The 24,229-nt window shown below is 43.6% G+C and overlaps 1 protein-coding gene across 2 annotated transcripts in view; it reads left to right on the top strand.

The window, feature by feature from the left end:
• Chst9 (carbohydrate sulfotransferase 9) overlaps positions 1 to 24,229 on the top strand; it is a 270,562-nt gene that overhangs the window by 229,133 nt on the left and 17,200 nt on the right. For both annotated transcript variants that reach the window (XM_052741597.1, XM_052741598.1), the window contains one exon: positions 1,577 to 1,614. In XM_052741597.1, the coding sequence (XP_052597557.1) occupies positions 1,577 to 1,614 (38 nt within the window). The remainder of the gene's footprint in view (positions 1 to 1,576; positions 1,615 to 24,229) is intronic.

Raw genomic sequence — 24,229 nt, 5'->3', positions numbered from 1 at the left:
GTGCCCTGAATGACACCTGAATGGTACTGAATTCTTATCAAACTTTAATGTATACTAATTATTGGACGATTAATTGACTGGAAAGTTTCACTTATAGATTGCATCTTTTTAAAAAAATAGACTGCCAGATTCTTTTTATTACAACAACAACAATAATAATGTACAGTTGGTGGGAGTCATTTCTCTCCTTGTAGCATAAGGAATAGGGAATCAAATTCAGGTCTCCGGTCCTGGCGGCAAATACCTTTACCCAGCAAGCTGAACTGATGGATAGCCCACAGATTAGCAGCTTCTTAAAAGACTGAACATGCAACTCATGTTTATATCCCTAGGTATTTATTCCAGAGAAATAATTATTTAAGTCTCATTCAAAGCATATACATTATGTTTACAGCAGCTTTCCACTGTGTAGCCAAACCTAGAAAGCACACAGTTAGTAGGGTGCATCCACACCATGGAATGGGACTCAGCAAGCAAAGGGAAACAACTATCCATACACACAGCCATGGGGATGGGATGCAGAGAGTCACACTCGGTGAAAAGACAGCAGCCCAGAGGGTTATACAGTACATATGATCATAAGATTCTATAACACTCTTGATTTTAAGGCGATATCCCCGGGACGATCTGGATAATGGGTACAAGAAATTTTTCCGTATTATTTTTGGTTTGGGTTTTATTTTGTTTTTGAGACTGAGTTTCACTCTGTAACCCAATCTGACTTCAAACTAGTAATCCTCCTGTTTCATCCTTCCAAACACTGGGATTGCAATCATCACCCTGCACAACCTGACTTACCTCTGTATTATCTGACTCTGCAATTAATTCAGTTAAGGTTTATCTTCAAAAGACATGTTAAATAAAGTATTTACCATAAAGCTGTTCACAAACAATAATTTTTGTACTACCAAATTTCTTCTCTTTTCAGGACTGTAGTGTGTTGTTCATGGATTCTTATTTTCCATGATGCTCTGTTGCCTTCCATCTATTGCTCTGAGCTTTTCCCATCCTGACCAAGAAGATATCGTCAACTTAGGTATCGGTTTGGATTTCAATCTCCAGCAACACTGCAACAAGGAATGGGGCCTTCACCATTTCCCAGACAGAGACTTATTCTGAAAATAGCATTTTCTCAGCCAGAATGGGAGCTCATGGCTGTAACCTCAGCACCGGAAAGGCTAAAGTACAAGGACCCTGTGTTTTAGTTCAATGAGAGCCCTGTGAGCTCAGTGTCAAGATCGGACTTCCAGGGGTTGCCTCCGTCTGAGAATCTTTGACAGACTTTTCATCTCCTCTTTGTTTCTCTACCAAAGTTGAGTACAGTCTGCTGGGCATCATCCTTAGCAAGTGTCCACCGCACTTTGGTTACCCTTGTCTAGGAAGTTCCTTTACGGTTTTGACATCATGCTGCCGCTGTTGCTGCATCCATATATGTCCCCATTGCCATTCAGATCCTGTCCACAGAGCCCGTGATGGCTGGGGTGACCTGACTGAGGGCAGGGCAGGATCAGCAGTCTGGTATTTCGTCTTGATGAGTGTGGTTTCATATAAAATTTCTTTCTGCTTTCTTTTTCAGTGACTACAGGGAAAATCCAGGAACACATCACCAATCAGGTATTTACTCATCTTCTCACAAACTAATTCAAAGTCATTTTGAATGCTAATACTTGCTTTAGTAAATGTTTCGATCAGCGCATGCTCATCATTAGCTATGAGCAATAGACACAGCCGTGGTCCTTAGAACCAGTAAATCACTCTGTGAATGACCATGCACTTTCTTTGTCTGCCTCAACCCCACTGTTTCCCCCTGCCCCATCCTACCAAAAACAGGAAGAGTAGACACACCCTGACACTCTAAACACATTAAGTGTCCCTGTGACCAAGTTGTGACTTCTGGAACAAATATACTCACAACTCAGGTGGCTCTCGTCTGTCATCTCAAGTATTAGTTCAACTAGATAAAATTGAATGGCTGCCAGGGCCCACTAGAGAGGGAGGCACCTCAGGGTGACTCGTCCTTCTCACCATTTCCCTGTGCTCACCTTAGCTGGTGTGTTCCTGTTTCACACTCTTCATGCCCAAACTCTTTGTGATCTAATGTCTGTATTGTCAGCTATATATACTCTTTACAGGACTGGTGACATGTAGCCACCCATGGCATAAACCAAGAAAGGCTGTCACCAAGAGCTATACTGCTGGCCTGCTGACCCCTTCCTTCTGCAGGCCAGTTGAGCTGCAGGACCTCCACATGCTGCTTGCTTAAGAGACTCAGAAAAGTCTGACACTGGCCTGTGGCAAAGTACTGCTCAAATTTCCCTCCCAGATACAAATCTCCATGGTTTTTCTTCTTTCTTTTTCTCTGGTATAAATTATAACTCACCGTTGCCAAGGAGAAAGGTGGTAAGTGTGCATTTATATTGGGTAAAGTACATTTTTCTTTTCCTGGTGGTCTACTTTTTATTGTTATGTTTCTTTTTATTATCTTTTTAGTTAGCATGAAAATAATGGGTTTCAGTAGACTTTAGATGTAGCTCTGTTAGTAGAGTGCTTTGGTAAATGAGCATGAAGACCTGCATTCTATCTCCAACACTACTTCAATTAGATGTGCTAGGGTGTGCCTGTAATACAGCTCTTTGAGGCAGAGGCTTGGGGATGGGATTAAAAGTTCAGGCTATCCTCGGTTCCTGAAGGAGATGGGGACCAATCTAGGATACATGGGATCACTGCAGCATCCTCATACATCCGTATTATACTTTGCTGGTGTTTACCTCTTCCATCATCCTCATTTGTCTCCCCCATTCTCCTGGTGGTCCCCCAAATAGTATCCCTTCTACTTTCATACAGAGTCTGAGTTTGGCTGCAATGTCCCTGGAGTCCCTGGATAAATACCCAAAGAAATCTAAGTCACACACCACCACAGAGGTACCTGAATGTCTGTGTTTTTGTGGCAATGATCTTTTTTATCTAAGTTACTGATGTCTTCCAAAAATAAGCTCCAATTTTAGCCCCCATTGTCAACTCACTCAAATACAAATACTGCTTTTTGCCTTGTCAGTACAAGATACCCCTGAATTCATCAAGCTTTAAACACTGAGAACTCAATTTGCTTAATATACCCTACAGCAAAATCAATAGGCAGGATCAAGCATTTGTCAGACACATTTTTGCTTTTCTTGACAGACAGACAGGTAGTAGACAGACAGACAGACAGACAGACATTTGGGATTTATTAAATTGGCTACAGGATACCATCTGGGAGCTCAGCAATCGCTGTTTTCACACTGGAGAGGCTGAAAACCAGTACCTACCCAGTCCACAAGGCTGGATGCCTCATTCGCTCCAAACAGTGTTGAAGGTCTAGAGGATTCCTGGAGGGCCACAAGTCTTTAGTCCACGTTGGCAGGCTAGAGAAACTGAGTCCACACGCCAACCAAAGAGAGCAGCAAAGGCGGCAGCAGGGTAGGTGAACTCACCAGAAAGCTCCATCAACAGCTGGGCTGCTGCAGCTGGGAGGCGCCACCAGACCTCACAGTGGGTCTTCTGCCCCAGTCAGTACAACTGACAACATCCTTCTAGTATGACCAGAGACATCTCTAGTCTGGCTGAACCCTCACTGGTATGAGCAGAAGTTTGCATTGTCAGTGATTCTAGATTTTGTCAAGTTGACAATCAATATCAACCATCAGAACCATCAACAATAATAATAATAGCTCTAAAAATTTCAACAGGAGTAATTAGTCTTAAAAGAGGTAAGCCGTGGATGGCCAGGGCTCTACATTTAATCGGGAGACCAGTGCTGGAGTAAAGGACTGTTAATCTAAGACATTAAACATGGGCAAAATTTTCAGCTTCAAAGACAATTGGAGAAAATGTAGGTACATCAAGGAAGAGATCTCATCATGAATTTTTTTTTGGGGAGGTGAATCTCAGAAGACAAAAAACATGAATGTAATTTTCCCTTTGGGGGATTATGGCCAGGAGTTTCCCATCCCTCTCCCTCACCCACTCCATTTTGAATAGTTTTAAGGGTTGTGTTACAAGACAGGAGCAGCCCGCATGGTATTTGAGAACACCATGATTGTGTGATGGCAAAGTCAGCTGCACTCTCTCTCACACACAGGGCTCATTTACCTTCTTTGCTCTGTCTCTTTACATTCCTCCAATGAACTCAAGTGGTTTTATAAGGCAGACCCTTAGTTAAGACCTGAAAGTGTATTGTTAAATTTATACATTTACCACAGACAGAATGCTTTTCTCACAAAGGCATCATCCACTTTCCCTATTGATATAACGGGTAAAAATAGTTTTAAAAAAAACTATCACTATACATATGTATTTTGCTTGTTGAGACTTTTTCCCTCACCACCCACCCTCCTTTCTCTCTTCCCTTCTCCCTCCCATTGGTCCCGTTGTCTTCCATATATAGAGAGTCACATATGTATGATGTTATGTATCTACATGAAATCTAGGAACCACAAACAGAAAGAAAGCATGGTATTGCCTTTCCGCAATGGGCTTAATTCATCTAATATGCTTATCTCCAGCTGCACCAAGGCAGGTCCTTACAGGAGAATTTCTGTTTCCTGCATGCTGTGCCTTTGTTCATTTGGCTAAACTAATAGAATGTGTGGACACCAAAACAGAACACCAAATATTTACTCATGATCTTAAACACGAATCTTATGCCAGTCTCAATAAGCAATTGAAAGCCTTTGAACTTTAACATAAGGGGGAATGCCTTAATGCATTGCTCACACAGCCCTTCTCAGGACAGAATTGCTTGTGCAATGTTTGTCCAAGGGCTCACATTTCTAATACCCCAGTGGAATTTCTATTCATCCTTCTTCCAATGAGGGACGTGCTTCCCACTCTCAAAAACACAGCCCAAAGAGTCATCTGACAACTTTACCCAATTTCTGGAAGAAAAGCTAAGCCATCCCCATTTGTTTTTTTTTCTTTTTTCCTCTTCTTTGTTTCATTTTTTCTGAAACAAGATTTTACTGTACAACCCAAGCTGGTCTGGAACTCACTAATGTGGCCCAGGCTGCCTTCGAACTCATGGTGATCCTTCTGTCTTCCTCTTTTTGAAATCATTTTATTACCAAAGGAATCTGGCTCTTGAGAAGCATTTACTTTCATTGGTAGGTGGATGTGTCTCAGCGTGAGTGTTGAGCTTGCGGGAGACAGGTCTCTCCTACAATGTGCCTTCCAGGGACTCAACTCAGGTGTTAGGCTTGGTGGCAAGTACCATCCCACGAGCCCCAAGAGAAACACTTTTGAAAACTCACTTTGGATAATCAATACAATATTCCTTATCAGACAGCAATGCAAATGGAATGCTGTTGAGCACTAATCTTGCCCCTAAATCCTCCCTACTGGGCACTGTAAATTGTGTAATTAAACTGAAGTTGAAAATCGAGCCTTTCCTCTCATCCTTTCTTTTCCCTGCAGTGGGCAGAGAGAGTTGTGCACCAACATGAGAAATCGAGGCTGCAGAGGGAGGGGTGCTCAGGAGCCACTGGGTGGTATCCAGTGTGTGCCTGTAGCCTCCAACTCCGTTAGCACACCTGATCTCTGAGAACAAGCAAACGCTGGAGTCCTCTGGGGGGAACCCTGAATCCCCTCCCATGTAACCCACTGGGGATTTCAGACTGCTTTTCCAAAGTAACTCGTTAATGCAGCTTGTTTACGAGAAAAGGACAAAAGTGAAGAGCAAAGTGCTTGGCAGCTCGTGGCCCGAGATGTCATGAATGCATGACCCATTTTTTCAGCCGTGTCTTTGGCAACTTACCGCTGTAGCAATCTCCTATTTGGAAAATGTTACTTGTTGAGATGAAACCTCCTATGCGTTTGCTGAATGTTTTTCACCACGGTAGATTAATGCAAATACCTTAAAATACTACCAAAAGTACTTCCAAAACCAGATAATTGTCATCACGAGGAGAGAGGGAAAGACAGGACATGAAAACCTTTTCCTTTCGCTGCTCGAAACAGCCTTGCTATAGAGCCAACAACTGAAACCTCCAGTAAATGAATACCAGCTGTTTATGTCCTTTAGGAAGCAGGTCATCAACACCCTTAGTGCATCAGGACCTCAGGCTTTTGCAGCGAGGTGACAGGGAAGGGCACTTGGTATGGTGATCCATGGTTTTGGAAGAGGCGTTTGTGTTGTGAACGAGGCCAGCTCAGGGGCTGGTTGTGAGACAGCTTTGGCCTGACTGAGTGCCAGGTCAGTGAGAGCCAAGTCCACAAGTGTGCGCCCAGGCGTTCATGAGTCTTCTGGAGTTGCCACAGCAGATCAGTGGGAATGAGGGCTTTAAACCAAGGCAAAGGTGTGCCTTACAGGTCTGGAGGCTCTGTGTTCAAAGACAGGGTGTCATGGAGGCCACTTTTCCTCTAAAACCAATGGGCAGGATTCTTCCCTCCACATCTTCGTGCCTGGTGATGACCAGCAACCTTTTGCAATCCCTGACTCATTGCCACACCACTTCAATCCCTGCCTGTTCTCCTTCTCCTGACTCCACTCCCCTCAGAAGATGAGGAGATGCCAGCTATACTAGCCAGTAGTCATGAACTGGTATTAATGAACACATCTTGATTATATTTATAAAAACCCTGTATCTAAATAGAATCATATTGACAGGAACTAGATATTGGGACTTCAATATCTCTGTCCAGAAGACACAAATCAACCCATAGCAAGTTGAAAATATTAGTCATCTCAGCCTGCTGCTCCCCAACCCCACCAACTGCTGTTGGGAGGGATGACTGGCCTGCTCTTTCTTGTATCAGATTCATACTGGAACTTGTTAACAGAGATATAGAAACCACACCACCATCAAACTCTGGACTAGTGGTTCTAGTGTTGAATTCAGATCAGAGGACAACACTTGGACCAGACTAAGGGGCCACCTTGTGCTTGACAAGGCTCCACCATGTGTATGGCAAGGTTCTACCAAGCATCGTATGTCAGAATTGTGCTCTCTCACTCCTTGGAAAAGATGAGCCATACCTTCCTAGATCATTTCTCCTTTATCTCTTCCTCTACCACCTCCTTCTCCTCTCTTCCTTTTCTTCCTTCTGTATGTCCTCTTCCTCCACTTCCTTCTTCCCTTTCTCTTCCTCATCTCCTTCCTCTTCTCCCTCCTTCCTCATCTCTTGTTTTAAAGTTTTATAGCTATCAGGAGGCTTCAGCAGGAGGATCACCATAAGTTCAAGGTTGACATGGGCTACAGAATCAGACCTTGACTCAACTCCACCAAATAAAACAAGTTTGATAATCAACAAGAATATCCAGCGTATAAGAAAGACATCAACACTGAATTAAGCCTCTAGTCAAGTGAGGATGTGTCAGACAGGAGAACAGGAATCCCAGCCTGTGCCCCAGGGAACCAGAGGAAGCAGATGCTTTAGCTTCTCTGCCCATGTCCCCCAGATGGGGGGATAGAGAGGCACACCGCACCCCTCAGTATTCCCCTAGTGTGGTAAGCTGGTGAGTACAGTTTGGAGTGGTGCTTAGGACCTGCCCTCGGCTTGAAAGGATGCTCCCATTACCCTATAGGGTTTCGTATTCTGCTTCTGCATCCACCCTGCTTAGTGACCCTTATAAAACCATCCCATCAGTACACTAACCCTCATCTCTGTGTGTATATCATCTACTTATATAAAACTGAACCAAGCTATAAGATCCAAATAATCTCTTTTTTCTGTAATCCCATTTTATCTTGTCAGCCCATTTGTTGTAGACCTTTGCATTTTTCACTCTGTACCTTGACTATTTCTATCACAATATGGCTTTTGTGATTAAACAGTACCTCTCCAAAGGGTAGAACTTGTGCCCAGTCATCTTTATGTCCATGCTCAGACCTTGCACCTCTTAATGACCAAAGCAATTGCTAATCACATAGAAATTCTTTCCACTGGCTGCACTGGAATCGTGGTGGCCAGAGTTGCTGCTAACTTTGAACAGTCTACTTCCTGTACTCGGCTGTGTTCAAACCTGTGTGTCACTTACCCTGGAAGGCAGAAACCAGGTGTTGTCCTTAGCCCTTCCCTGGTAAGAAATCTAAACCGAAAACATAGGGACAGGTCAAGACTGCACATGCTCTCTCTAAACAGTGATTTCACAGGGGAAGGGGAAGAATCAAGGGCTAAGAGGACCCATGTCTTTCTTTTGCTTCTACGTCTGCGTTCCATGTAGGCTATAGGATGTTAACAACTCAGTTTGTGTGGGTTGAAAGTTACCTGGTTTCTTGCCTGAACCTGACGGTGCCAGTGGAGCTTGCTGCTGGATTTTCAGGGGAGCATGAATTTAGAGCTTGTTAACTTACACTGTTCTTACCGAAATGGCCATGCACTTAAAGAGATGATTCTGACCATGAGACACTTTCTTTTTGCACCTTTGTACTAACAAAATTGGTGGGGAGTTCATCCCTAGCTCCCTTCACATGACCTTCTCAACTCAGAGGCTGCACTTTTTAAAAGCTGTCCAATTTGTGAGTCTTTCTACAAATCTTTGAAAATGAGACTAAATTGGATCAAAAGGTGGTGGCACTTACTGTGGTTCAAAATAAGGATTTAGAAATGACAGTCTTTATTAAAGGTCAGCTAAGCTACAGACCTAGAAAAATGCTTAAGCAGAAGTATCAAGGCTGCTTCCTTAAGCGGAGCCAAGAAATATTAAATTATTATGTAAGGGCTTTGGGAAACAGTGTGGAGACAAGAAAGGTAGGTTGAAAATGGCTCTGGGTGTTTTTTGTTTTTAATTAAAGATTTACTTTTATTTATGTGTACATATTTGTATTGTGTGCACTTAGGCCACACATATGGGCAGGCCTGTCAGATCCCCTGGAGCTGGAGTCATAGGCAACTCTAAGCCCCTCAACTTGCATGCTAAGAACTAAACTCATGTCCTCTCAAAGAGTACCAAGCACTTTTAATGGCTGAGCCATTTCAACACCCAGCCCTCTTGGGTGTTTAAAAATCATGGATACTAAGCAAAAACTGCTTGGAACAAACGTTGAGAAAATTATCAGGATTCAAATATGCAGGTAAGCACACAGTGCTTATGAATACTTACAACCCATGATTATGATAGCCATTCAATCTCAGGGTTGCACTCATATTTCGTAACAATCCCATGAGGATCAGTATTTTAATCTCCATTTTATACAAATAGAAACTCAGGCTTGAGATTAGGTTTAACTGACAGGCATGTCTGACATTTTGATACCACAACATGACATTGTCATCTACAAAGTTCACATTCCATAACTACCAAGGCATGTTAATAAAAAGTAAAATAAAATTTTGTAATGTTTCAATAAGCTTAGGATTTTGTGTTGGGCTGCAGTCATAGCTGTCCTTGACTGCATGTGACTTTTGTCCATAAAGTAGACATGCTTGGTCTCAATTGTTCAAGTTGTGCCATGATTAGCATTAAACCATCAATAAGAAGGGGCATTGTTTTAGTTGTTTATGAGCTTTCCATGCAGAGATACAATGCTAGGTTTTGTGCAGAATTACCTCATTTAAATGTCAAAGCAATAACCCTGTGAGGCAAGGGTTCAAAAATTAATTAGATGAAGTAGTCTGCCCACGAGCTCAGAGGTGGTAAGTAGCAACACTAGAATGGTGTCTGAACATTCAACTCTGCATCTCAACACCCAACTACTTTTCTGTCTCACTCTGCTCACCTTACCAGAAGAGATAAAGCCAGTAAGTGGCCACGCTCAATGCTCAGGCCATCACCATTACTCTCTACCTCAACTTCCGCAAGCTGTCCCTCTAGCTCTTCCGTGACACTCATGACCATACTCACCAGCGTCCAACTGAAACAGTTAGCTAAGCTGCACAGTTTAGCCTGACACTGCCGCAGTCAGTGATGCCAATTTGGACCACAGCCTTTATGATGTAGGATGCCACCTTTGTAAATGTTTTCAATCAAGAAGAGCATATGCATGTTCTGGTGGTCCCTGTTGAGCATTAAATTACTTTTTTTAATTAAGTTTTTTTTAATCATATGAATCTGGTCAAAGAAAAAATAATTTGTTACCTGAAAAGAGATTAAGTACTATAGGGGAGAAAAGGTAGGCGTCGGGATAATCTGTTGCCCACTGGCAACTTTTCTCCACAGAGACCACAGAGAGATATCATGGTATAAAGTAAAATTTGAAGCAGAAAACTTTCATTCTCACTGAGCATAACATAGTCTCTTGTGCTTTTCTGAAAAATCACCTGACTTCTAAAGGCTCTCTTAAAAGATCTTTGGTGCTTAGATTACAGTTGTATCGCATAGGTGCTCATCTGAGAAGACTGCAGCTGTTGAAACTCAATACCAAACATGTTGCATCTACTAGAAAGAGTAAAAGATGCTTCCCAATGCAATGAATCTCATCACCCGAGATGATCTCATCGATAGATGGTGGAGTTGGCCACAAATCTCATCACTCCGTTTCCCCCCTTCTCTTCCTCTCTCTTTTGGATTTTTATAATTATGTGCCTCTCCATTTTCTATCATTTGTCCCTAAAGGTGAGATAGGTAATGGAAATGTTTTAGCTTGTTAAATTTTACTAACAAAATGATCAGCAGTATCCTTTGGAATGTTTCTATCAGTACATAGCAGCAAACTTCAAAACCTAAGGTTCACTAGTGTTAGCAGGGGAGCTGAGGTCCGCTCTTTGGATTCTTAGTTTTTTAATAAAAAGAAATTAACAACAACTCCAAAGGAGGCTTGCAGACAATCGTATTCAATTTTAAGAAAAACAGCAGGGCAGGCAAGGTGAAGCTCTCTGGTGCTGTCTAGAGGAAGAGGATGAGGAAGAGAAGGAGAGTATGCCGTGTGCTGTGAGCTGGGCATGGAGGTCAGCAAGCAGTCACATGCCAGACAAGCTGCTGCATGGCGAGGGCGGGGAGATAAGAAGGAGGAAGAGGAAAAGGAAAAGTCATGCTTTTCTAAGTTCTTCAGAGAAGCAGACAGGCTCAGCTGGGCAGGAAGGACTGAGGGCAGCTCTGCAGGTGATCGCTCTGATGGTAGGAGCTGGGAAAGATACATGTATTGTTTCATTAAGGGGATAACTCTTCCTCCTACCCCTCCATCGTGGCTTTAAGTGAATCAGCATTCTTGACAAGCCCAACTGAAAAGCCCCTTAAGAGAGGAGACAAATGCCTGGGAGAGTTCTCTTACTCATTTCGCTGGGGAGAGAAAGTGGCCACAATTGTCATTTTATTATGCACAAAGCAAAACCAATTTCATTTGAGCTTTAGTTTGCAAAGTAGCACTTACTGAGAAACAAATGTCTGCAGAGGACAGAAAATACACACAAACAGTAAAAATTCAGAGCACCAGGAAGTAGCCAATGAAAGTGCTCTTGTCTTTATGAGCCTTAATGTGGAAAAAAAAAGTTATTAACCACAGAGGTGTAATGTTATATTCTGTGGTCAATCATCAAACAAAAATGGAATAAACAAGATTCTCTACTATTTCATCATTGCTGTGCCTGGCTCAGAGTCTATTAAAAAAGAATATTTTCATCATACAATTACTGGATAATTCAATTAGGCCAATGTTCTGTGGATGTAGAATAATGCAATTTACTATGTTGAATGATTAGCCAATCAGATTTCTCTCATTTTCCAAAGCAATGGATTAACTAAAATGTGACCATAAACAAAATAGATTTTATTAGGCATAATCTACTTTGTAAACAAATGAAATTAATTATTTGCCTGACCTAGAGCTTTGAAAATGAAAGACCAAAATTGAACACATGCTTCCAATTTTGGTTCTGTTACTAAGATGACATTTAATGTAAAAGTTACAATTTAACTTCCCCTCAAGTATTCCATACTTGAGACTAAATGACTCCTCCAAATATGTTCATCAGCAGATGGGAGCCACTTATGGCCTCATAAACTTCCAAAGCAAGTGAAATTATCCAGCAAAATAGAAAGAGATTACAATGAAGCCTCATCTGGTTATCTCAGAGATGATTGATGCCCTGGGTATTGCTTTAATGGTGCAATGAATATTGACAGATAATCACCCTCCTCCACACCAGGAAAACACTGGAGACAAATGCCAGTAATGCATGCTTTCCATCAATCAATAAGCAATTTCTGTACATACCATGTGCTTCGACTAGGCTAGGAGGGTGTGGGAGAAAGTACCAATACCGGGGCTGTTCCATGGGGCAAACAGCAGAGCCAGTGGCGTATAACAGAGAGCATGGTGTCTTATATTGCTAGATTCCTCATTAAGTAGGCAGTAGAGATAATGCAGGAGTTTAGAGAAATTGACAATCGATGACAAGTGGTCAGTGGTCAAGGAAGAATCATGGGGGGCTTTAACTCCAAGATTACCCAGCTCTGAGCGCAAACTTCAGAAGGACTGGACACTTTTGATCTGGAAAGACTCTCAACTTAGTATGGAACTCTGCCCCATACTGTGTCTTCTATTTCCCCTTTTCATTCCAGCTCCTCTGTCACAAGCAGCCAACTTTTCTCTCGGGCAGTGGTTCTCAACCTTCCTACAGTTCCTCATGTTGTGGTGACCCCCAGCCATGAAGTTATTTCATTACTACTTCGTAGTTGTAATTGTGCTGCTGTTGTGAATCATATTGTAAATATCTGATAGGCAGGATATATGATACGTGGCTCCTGTGAAAGGGTCGCTTGACCCCTATAGGGGTTGCGACCCACAGGTTGAGAACCACTGTTCCATGTTCTGATTTTTCTCCTCCCATTCTTGCAACCACAATTCTATTTTATACTTGGCCAACTGTCAGGGTGGACTTCATGAAGTGTAAATCACATCTTACAATTGCCCAAGGCTTCCTTGACACCTCTGTTAAAACACAGTCTTAGCCTGGAGAGAAGCCGCATAGATGAGGACTGGGGTTGCGATCCACAGACTCCGTGGAAGCCGGGAAGCATGGTGGCCGCCTGCAATCCCAACGCTTGCTCGTCAGTGACAAGGGGTTCTGCAGGGCAAACTGGCTAGCTAAGGTAGCCAATCCACAAGCCCTGGGTTCAACTGAATGACACTAGGTCAGTAACTAAAGTGGAGGTGATGGAGAGTGACACTTAATGCTTGAGGCCTCCAAATCACACGCACACATATGTGTGCCCCACGAAGGTGAACACATATACATGCACACCATATGCAAACACACATGGAAAAGCCCACAGTCTTGGCCACGGTCTGGTATTCCTCCTGTTAAGTGTGGTTCTGCCCACCTCTTTTATTTTGTTTTGTCTCATTGGGCCATTCTTGCTCCAACCACAAAGGCTTCTTCATGCCCTCTCTCCTGCCTGAATTCATTCAGTACAAGACTGACATACCCACTTCTGCCGAGACCTGAAATGTCTTGCTCCCATATCTCATGTTTCTTCTTAGCTTAACTAGATCCACAAATAGCTCTTCCATGGGCACTGATTCAATGCAGCCTCGCCTGTCTTCCTTGGTACCCTTGAACACATCACTCTGACTTAGTACTTGCATCCTCTTAGCACCATCTAAATGTCCTCATTCTCTTACTCACAGACTTGCTTTTCATCAGTCTTCACCCACCTAAGCATCAGTACCACAGAGAACAGGAACCTGTCGGTCTTTTTATCCTTTTAGTTTCAGTACTAGAAAACTGTCTACATAGCAAGTGTTCAGTAAATACTTTGTGAATCAATGTACTGCTTAATTAATTAATTCTGTCAGCTGTGGGGTCTAGACATAGGGAGAAAATGTGTCTAAGTGAAATGTTGATAGTAGGGTGAGGAAGGTCTCAGGGAGAGATGGATAGAGATTGGATTCTGAATAGAGGCAGGAATGAGTGAATTAAGATATGAATTAGCATGAAGGCTGCTGTAGAAAAATGATTATCTTGGCATAAAAATATATAATTTGTGGCTAAAACAACTTTAATAAATATAAACCACACAGCAAGCATTTATACCTGTTTCATTTATATTTTTATAACCTCTGAGGTAAGCATCACTGTCCACATTTTAAAATGAGAGGTTGATTCAACCACTCAACTTAACCTGAGCTGAAGAAGGTATATGTATGTCGCCCAACCAGCCTTGGATCACAGGGCTCCTTTACAAATTGGCCTGTGTGCCTATGTATTCCCCAAGGTTGCCTTCCTCAATCTGAAGGGATACAGATCTGACAGCTAGAAATAAAGGAAACTCTAGAGAGAAAAGTGTCTGCAGAAAGGTGGGTAAGAGAATGGAACCAGTGACCTTGGCGACACACACCTGAGGAGTAAGGAAGCCAAAGCAAGCACTGGGGATAAGTTACAGATGAATCCTAAGGTTAAGGAAGTAATGTGGATGAAGAGATGGAAAAACTGTAAGAGCCCAAAGATCGGGGAAAGAAACACCCTCTTCTGGGCGAGGCAGGGGCATTGCAAACAAGAACTCGAAGCAGCTGTGGGTGCCGGTGCTGGGTCAAAAAAAGAATAAACTCATCAATAGTTAGGTGTGGATGGAGAAGGAACACAAGGAGACCTACTCCTCACTGCTGGACTATTTCCTACTGACGTTCAGGACACAGAGTAATCATTGTCTTCAGTTGTGTGCCCTCCGATGACCCACCAGGCTGCACAGTTGTGTGCCCTCCGATGTCCCACCAGGCTGCACAGTTGCATGCCCTCCGATGACCCACCAGGCTGCACAGTTGCATGCCCTCCGATGACCCACCAGGCTGCACAGTTGTGTGCCCTCCGATGTCCCACCAGGCTGCACAGTTGCATGCCCTCCGATGTCCCACCAGGCTGCACAGTTGTGTGCCCTCCGATGACCCACCAGGCTGAACAGTTGCGTGCCCTCCGATGTCCCACCAGGCTGCACAGTTGCGTGCCCTCCGATGACCCACCAGGCTGCACAGTTGTGTGCCCTCCGATGACCCACCAGGCTGCACAGTTGCATGCCCTCCGATGACCCACCAGGCTCCAATGGAAATTTCCAATCCAGTGGTTACACAGATGGCCCTGATTAAACTAATGGGTAACAAGCAAAATGAAAAATCATAGACCCAAGAGAGATAGGATTTGTCGGATGGGGTGGGGTGTATAAGATAGATGAGAGATAACAGAGGGGTAATCACAATATATGCATGCATTAAATTCTCTAACAAGAAAATTAATCAATTAACATTAAAATTAGAGCAATAGATTCCCAGAGAAATAAACAAAAACACAGCACATTTAAAATGTGGCTCCTATCTTTCTGGCCATTTAACAAAGATAGATGTGGTTTAAAATGAGTCTCATGCTAGGCACCCCGAGAAGACAATGTTGGTGATAAGAATGGGGATTTAGAAGATGATGCCGCTGGACATCAGGTGGCCTCTTACTCTTGGCAGAAGACAGAAGTTATTCTTGGATGTGTGAATTGTCATGGAAACAGCATCATAAAGTTAGCGTCTCAGTGATTACAAAGTCCTGTCTGTCAGGTTCTCTAGTGCCCAGGGGTTTATCAGTGCCTCTTTCCAAGTGCCGTCCGGGAACACAACCACCAAGCACCAGCACTGATTCTTTTTTCTCCGAGGCGTGTAGCTGTTTAACTGTCAAGTCACACATGCTTTTAGAAAGTCCACCCGTGGACCGAGTGAAGACCTCCTCACCCCATAACCACCGTATCTGGATGTGTCTGACAGTCATAGGGAGGCAGGGGAGCTAAAGACGCCATGAAGCTCAGCAGCTTTGTTCTGAGGCTGACTCGAAAGCTGAGCGGATGATCACAACCTCAGCATGCTTTCGGATAAGGAGGAAAGATGTGACATTTAGGCAGGGCTAGCTTCCATCACAGATCTCTAGGACCAAGAGCCCAGCACCTTGCCATGCCAAAACATTTAAGGTTGTTATTGTTAGAGCATTCATGTCTTGTTCATATCTAAGTATTGTGTCACTTTTCTGAGGAGACAACACAGAAATGCCTGTTCACCCCAGATGCAGAGGGCAATGGTAGATCAAAGAAAGGCTTCCTTCCAAACCCAGCCTGGTGAACCGATGAGTTGATTAGGGTTACAGAAAGGGCATGAGTGACTTGGGTATCTGGGTCACCAAAAAGCCCAGTACTTCCCCCTACCATGGACAACTTTTTCCTTATGTAGGGAGTGGATGGAGTTGATAAGCCTTGATATTCCTTCAGAGCAAGGGAACTAAGATGTGTTTGCTCCTAGCAGATGACAGAACTGTAGTGAAGGATGCTGGTGCAGATACGGTGTCCGCTGAAACTTTCAAGAATTGGGTCTCTAGCTTTATGATAAGTGTGTCTCTAGCATTGACTTAGGATCTTTGTCATCAGTGTCTTGATATGAAAGATGATTGTGACTGGTGTCAGCAGCAGCCCCTGCTGGTGACCAGCTGCTTTGACAGTTGTCAAAGCTGTTGGCCATGGGCGTTTAGCATTGCTCAAGTGGCTTTGGAGTAAGGAGTGGGGGGAGGAGGGCTATAATGCTGAGACTTGAACTCTGCCTAAAGAGGTGGCAGAAAAGGTTAACCAGAAAGCTCAAGGCTCCCTCTCCTCTGCCAACTGCACTCTGTAAGTAGCAGAAGGCAGGCACTGCCAGGCCTGGAGGGGCTCATCGTACACCAGCTCTGTGGAATAAAACTGAGGACTCTCGCCTTGAGGAAAAAGAATCCAGGATTGATTTTGTAAAGAAAGCAGGCACAAAAAGAAACCATGGCCATGGCCATAGCTGCTTCTGATAGCCATTTCATGCACTTTGAATCGAGTGCAATTGCCTCGAAGACATAATCCATTTTATAATCCTTTAGAAGTATTAAAGCATAGAATTAATGCAATAGTCATCCCAAATAAAATTGATGAACTGTTTCTGAATGCATGAGTATATAAGTGCTCACCAGTGCCCCACTGAGCAGCACCCTTCCAAGTTCAGTGCACTCTGGCGCCTTCACACGACACCCTCCACTGCTCCTTTCTTGCCTCTCTATCCTGCTTTGCCCCTTGATTGTGCCTTATCATTTTCCCTCGCAGCATCCTCAGGCGGAAATCCTGGAAAGAAATCTTCAGAGCCTAGCCTCAGCATCCCCATGGCAGGTTCTAGTGCCATAGGCAGCATTTTCTTGGCTCAGAGTCCAGGGGACCCATAGTAACACACCAAAGTGTGAGCTGCCTGCTCTCAGCTGTGGACTGAGGACGAGGCTGCCTTAAGTAAAGCTGAGCTGTCACATAGGCAGGATAACACCAGCCAGGGGGATGTGTGACACTCTAAGGTGCTGACACAGGAGAATTTGATCTGAGGCTAGCAGAGACTTCACCAAATATGGCCAATGGAATGTATTCTTGCAGTGGCTCATACTGGGAATTGCTTCCCCACAGCTGAACTGCCTCTAGATTGTAGGTGATGTGGGTAGAGAAGCATAGGCTGCTTCCAAGGATTGAACATTCTTATGCTAACGGCCCAGCTCCCACCATTATCTTAATTCACCTACCCGCCTTTCCTCCCCCCACCCTCTTTTTCCTCCCCCTTCATTACCGTAACTGACCATGCCTACCCTTATTTTCTAGGCTACAGCCCACAGGAGACAGACACTAATTAATCTGGCCACTTATCTCCACTCATCTAACAGTGTCTTCCTCTGAGCCCCCTCATTGGTTCCCAGTATTCTATGGATAAGTATCCTAGGTCAATATTCGCTCCTAATTGAATTCGTTCACCTCAGAGACTAGATCTGTTCACAGAGACCATTGCCAGTCATGTCACCCTGCAGCTGAGAAGGCAGCCTGGTGGATGTGAGGGGACCAGAGAAGACATGGACACAAGACACACAGACGTTTTGGAGAACTTTATGTGGCACACACTAGGCTTTGCAATTTCTGGCCAAAATTATCTAGTTAATTCTTTAAAAGATTTCTTTTCAAGTATCAATCCAAAGAGTGAGATTTTAGCATCGCCTCTGATAATGCAGCCCAGGAGGCCTCTTGTCAATGACGAAGGAACTTTTACATTTCTATCTTGTAGGTCGGCATAATAGGGCTATAGTCCACCTAGTTGTGAGGTGTTTTGTTTTTGTTTTTCTCAGCTTTGTCTTATACACATAGGCACATACGACAAGCACTTCCAACGGGAGAGTAGCTATGGTGGGTCAGAATTGGAATTCTTTCCTTAGGATAGCACAGAGTGTCTGGGATCCTAGGCTCCAGCCAACGTCATCACCTCCATCCCAGCATGTCCAGGAAGGGTTCCTTTGTTCCATCCCCCTTTAAAAATGAGCAATCACAGGCTTGGGAGGTTTGCTAACTCTTTAACTGTGCCGACCCTGTCTTCCCACATTCTTTGTTTCTTAATGTGTTCTTGCACTCTGGCCAGCGGTCAGCTACTGCACACACTTGCATCTCTGTCCAAGTGCATCCGCCTTGCATGGCCATCAGGCAGCTGGAGTTGCCAGGTCTCTCCTCCAAGAACGCTTCAAGTGCTGTAACAGGATTGGCTGCAGTGACTCGAGCATGGATCCTGTGTTGCCTCAGGGAGTTCCTCAGAGGATTCAGGCCTTGTGATTTCACCCCCTATCCTCGGCCTGCCTTCCCTATTTTACACACCCACACTCCTCCCACAGGCTTCTGCCATCTACTCTAAATTAACCTCTTGCCCACAGTCCTCGGCCCAGGCTTTGCCTTAGGGGAATCACAAACGAAGACTCTGTCTTAAGAGCTTCCAACTATCAGGTGGAAGACTTGATGGAGCAGGCTGGTCTTCAAGTTCAGCTGATCAACTCAGCCATAACACTCCTAACTCTACAATAGCTCCCTTGACTGGTGCTTTTTAGTCTTCAACCTGTAGGAATCCCCCACCTCGCTCCCATTGAGCTGACCCCGCCTCTGGTCCTCCTTATGCCTCGGGTCCTCCCAGTCAGTCACTAGTTCCAGGGCCACCTCCTGGACTCATCTGCCTGGCCTGCAATAACCGTTTTATCATTTTGTATTGATTGTTACTCATGTGTGCATATGAACGTGTATGGTATGTATGTCAGTGCAGGTGTCTGTGTGCCATGGTGTCCATGTGCAGCTTGGAGAGGCCTGAAGTTCGTTAGTGTCTCCTTCATCCTCCAGCAACAGCTCATTAGTCAGACCCAGTCAGTGCTTCTATTTCCTTTGCTTTCTTTGCCTTTGCTTCAGGTGGTCTTTTTTCTGTCCCATTGGTTCCTGCCTTCAATTATCTCCACCATTTTCTTTTCTTCCACCCATCCCTCTTCATTGTGTGCATGTATACATATATATACAAAATTTATATATATGTATATATACATATATATATAATTTTTGCTATGTACTTCATGTGAGAGTAAAGGACAGTGAAGGAGAGGAAAACGGGAGAAAAAATTAAAACTTACATTGAAAATGCTTGTCACCTTGAAGCTGCCCAATAAGTAAATATGCACTGACTAAATCAATAGACGTATGTAACATTTACAGAGAACGGACTTTATGTTCAGCAATCCGTCCCTTCACTTCCTGTAATCCGACCTCCCAACAAGTCAGATGCCAACCACCTGCACCGCACACCCAAGGAACCCGAGGTTCTCGCAAACAACGCAGGCTAACCATGGTTACGCAGACAGAAACAGCACAACAAACACCACTTCTGCCTGACTCTGAAATCTGCTCCTGACGGTTTTTTCTCTTTTAACAGCCTGCGTCTGGTGCTTTCTTCACATCAGCTCCTTTAGTTAATATTAAAGAATGGATGGCGTGATTTGGGGTGAGCTGAAAACAAGCAACACACAGCTAAATCCAGTTCAGATACAGCTCCAGCAGCCACTGTGTTCACTCGAGCAAGTTAGTTACACTCAGTATCAGGTCCTTCATCTATCAAAAGAGCGTGAGGACCTGAATTTTCTCTTCGGATTGACACCATGACTAGATCAGCTAGATCCTGTGTTGTGCTACTAACTAGGTAAGCCAAATAGCACTTCAGAGAGGAAATAAGTCAGAAGCCAGGAAGCAGAGTGATTTTCTATGGCACATGAATTCTGCCAGAAGCCTTATCTCTCCTCCAAACTAAAATTAACTGCCTCACATTTTATAAGTCTTACATGTTGTTTTTCCCTTATGTGCCTATGCGGATTCACACACATGTCAGGGCATGTACTTGCAGGAGCTTTTTGCTCCTTCTGCTGTGTGTGTCCTAGGGATCAAACCCGGGTCATCAGGCTTACAGTGAGTGCTCTTATCCGCTGAGCCACCACACCTGCCCGGCTGCCCCTTTCTTGGTCTTCTAGCATTGTGCTCTGTCTCTGTCATACTACAGGCTGCCTGTAGTGATTTTTGGTTTTCTTTTCCATATCTCTCCCTCCTCTGGACCAAGGCTGTTCATGGACCACATCTGTGTTGGTAGCTGTGCTGCAGATGTACAGTTATCACCTGGCTCCTCCTTAGTCAGGAAACCTTTGCTCAATGAATGTCTAGGGTGAGATGGGAAAATGACTTGGATTATGAGGACTCTACAATTGCATGCATCTGAATTAGCCCTTATTGTCTTATAGAAATTAGTTTAGATTTCTCGTCTCATGTAATTATGTATTCAACTTCAAAGGCTTGAAATCAAAATGTGAGACAGAGGGGAAGCTGTGGTGTAAAGAGGCTTTGATCTGCATCCCCACAAAGGACTGGCTCGGTGCATCCCACCCAATCCTATCAGTACCCTTATTACCAACTACACGCAATGAAGCCTTCATGCTGGTGTGAAGAAATGTGACCATACCCATGTCTACAACCAAGATAAGTCACAAAAGATACGATAGAATTAAATGAATTAAATGCTAAGTGATATGAAAAGGAAGAAGTTGCCATCTGTTTATTAATTAGTATTCTCATCACCAAATGTATTCATTGACCACAAGCCCCTCCCATCATTGTACCTGCTTAAGAGCATCAAAGACACTCAAAATGGCACCATAAGCACAAATTTGTAATAAGCATGAAAGACACATATTTACCACAAGCGCTAACTGTCAGTTTTATTAAAAAAAAAAAAAAAAAAAAAAAGAGAGAGGAGCCTCAGTGGGTAAATCGTAAATCTCAAGTACCCACAGAAAATTCTGAGTGTGGCCACTCACTTTGTAAGCCCAGAGCTGTGGGGTCAGAGGCAGAAGGGTTACCAGGTCTTGCTGGCCACCTGCCTCATTCCCTCTTCAGTGGGAGAGCCTGTCTCGAAAATAACCAACGTTCTCCTAGCCTCTACTAGCATTCGAGTGCACACCAGACATACTAAAATAAACAAATAAAACCAACATTTCTTAGTAAAAAGAAGCAAATGAATCAACCTTAAAAACAGTCATAATACTGTCACTTACTATGGCCAGGCACTTTTTACAAGCATTCTTTTTATAGTGACACAGTTAATATTCTCCACTCAGGACACAGTTACTACTGTTATTTCCATTCATTAGATAGACCAAGTCCCAGGGAAGAAAAAAAAAAGATAACCCTGGTCCCAAGCAAGGTGATGTGCTCTGCCTTCTGTAGAACACCTGCCCTTGTCCAGAGATGCTGGAAATCCCAGTGCATCCTTATAGCTCAAAGTTGGACCAAGTCCTACAGATGCCCATGGATTGCTAGTTATGATATTATATCCCAGTCCTTTAGAGGTGGAGCAGGTGTTAACACCACACAGACTTCTTATTGCATCTCTGATGCAACTTGAACCATGATGCTACCTGACTCATTTAATACAATTAGAGAAACCTGGGTCTCTTGAAGGGATTAAGCCAGAAAAGAAAACATTTATTTGCCTGACAACCCCATTCTTTGTGGTCTAGAGCCCAGACCTTCCTCCCCGTTTACTCCTATCCAGGTGGATTTCTCCGGGAGTGGCTGTCCCAGGTCCTTCTTGCCTGTCCTTACAATAGGAACAGGGAGCCTCTGTGTCATGGGGGAAAAGGCTCTTGGATTTTCTCTTCTACTACGCCATGTGCTTTAATAAAGTTTTTATTTTTTTATATTCTTTCTTTACTTTTTAAATATACCTGTCTCTCTTTTTTAAAGTCTATTTTTATTTGTGTGTTTTTGAGTATCTCCATGCATGTATATGCCTCCTGAACAAGAGCTGAAACTAGATTTGTGGACAGTAGAGTGCTGGTATGTGGATGCTGGGAACTAAACAGTAATTTTTTGCAAGAGAAACCAGTGCTGCTAAACATTGAGGCATCTTTCCAGTCCCAAGATTCTATTTCTTCCTATACAGTGTAAACATGAAAAATTATACCTGGTAGTATGTATTGAGGAGATAGCATACATCAGGAACTTAGGACTACTGTGTTCCTTATCAGTGCCTTCAATGCCCACAAACTTAGCTAGCATAGCCAACAGCTCACACAAGCATAGCCAGGTTTCCTCCAGCTGCCTCAGAGGCACCTCAAACTCCAGAGACCTGAAATTGAAGGAGTGAGAAGTCACACTTGTGGCTTTCCATAACACTATATCAACTTCTCCTTGGGGAAATGGCAGTCATTCTTTGTAGTTCTTTTACCCTGGCTCCTAAATTTGTCCAAGTAAGTCCATTTTTAACTTTTTAACTCACTGACTTAGTTCTTTGTTAGAAACTTCTAAATGTGACCAGAATGTTCGCATTAAGACACGACTCTGTCATTGCTTTAGAGAAAACCCTGTGTAAAGACCTGGATGGATCTCTCAGGAGCACAGTAGTGCCTGAATGCCTAGTGTACAGGCTAGACCCTCAATGTATACTACCAAGTACAATTTTTCATGCCTACTTTGCAGATGAAGAAACAGAATCTTGGGGCTGGAGAGATGGCTCAGTGGTTAACGGAACTTGATGCTCTTGCAGAGAACCCAGGTTCAGTTTCTAGCATAAGAAGGTGGATGTGCCACCAGTCACCTGCAGTCCTAAAGATGGCAACATGGGAAGCAGAGACAGGTGGACCCTGGAAGCTCGTGGGTCAGCTAGCCTTGTCTACTTGTCAAAGTTCAAGGTCACTGAGATATTCTGTCTCAAACTAAAGGTGGAGGGTGCCTGAGGACCAACACCCAAGGTTTTCCTCTGAGCTCCACACAAGTATCATGCAAAGCACATGTTCTCACAGATGTGAACACAGAGAAAAATCAAAAAGAAAATTCTCACCATTCATACTGTAATAGACAGGCCATTTGCACAGACTCAAGTCTTCCCAGGCCATTCATGTTACTTCAAGTCCTACCTGCCTGTTCCTCTCACCTGGTTCTGGGCCTCGCATGGACTTTTGGTTTCAGCACCGCCACTCCCTTTCACCCTTGTAGCAGGCTTTCTCTGGGCCTCCAACCAGCTCCCAAATCATGACATGGAGACTTATTATTAGCTATGAATAATCTTATCTTGGGCTCATTTCTTGATAGCCCTTATAACTTATTTTAACCTGTTTCTCTTCATCTACATTTTGCCTCAGGGCTTTTTACCTCTCTTTCTTTGTTTCTGTATGTCTTACTCCATGTCTGGCTGGCTGGTGGCTACCTGGCTGGCCTCAGGTATCTTCCTCTCTTTCTCCCTCATTCTTTCTCCCTCCTACCCCAAGCCTAGATTCCTCCTCCTACTTATTCTCTCTTCCTGCCAGCCCTGCCTATCCCTCTACTGCCTAGCTTTTGGCCACTGAGATTTTTATTAGACCAATCAGGTGCCTTAGGCAGGCAAAGGGATGCATCTTTACATTGTTGAACAAATGCAGCATAAATAAATGTAACACATCTTTGCCTAGTTAAAGTAATATTCCACAACAACCCCTGGCCACTCCATCTCCTAATCTTTCAGCTCTCATCTCAGACTCATCTGAGATACCACTTTATTTGCAAAATTTGCCCCCCAAAATCTCTTCAGATATATTAAGCAACATTTTCACCACTAACCAAATGTCTGGTACATCTTTCATTATGGCAATTATTGCATATTTTCTTAAACCTAATTAAACCTTGGCTTCCTCAAGGGGCCATGGATTTTTATCCTTTTCATCATTGGCATTTAGCACACACCTGATGTTTGGAAAGCTCCCAGGGACATTGATGGGAGGAAAGCACAATCCCCAGGGGAGGTGTCCTTGATTTAGTGACCTTGGATGAATAATAAGGATGAAATTTTCAAATTCAGTGTGAAGTTAATTAACATTCCAGGATTTTTGCTGCTTTGCATGTTTGAAAACCAGTTGTTATTATCTATAGTCACATATCTCTCATATAAGTTTGCATGTCAATTCATTAAAGGTATTTATGACAAACTAT

This window comes from Peromyscus californicus, unplaced genomic scaffold (assembly GCF_007827085.1).
Source record: "Peromyscus californicus insignis strain IS unplaced genomic scaffold, ASM782708v3 Scaffold_17__1_contigs__length_78620276, whole genome shotgun sequence".
Taxonomy (NCBI): domain Eukaryota; kingdom Metazoa; phylum Chordata; class Mammalia; order Rodentia; family Cricetidae; genus Peromyscus; species Peromyscus californicus.
Note: the sequence above shows the minus strand (reverse complement) of the source record. Positions and strands in the feature narration are given on the sequence as shown.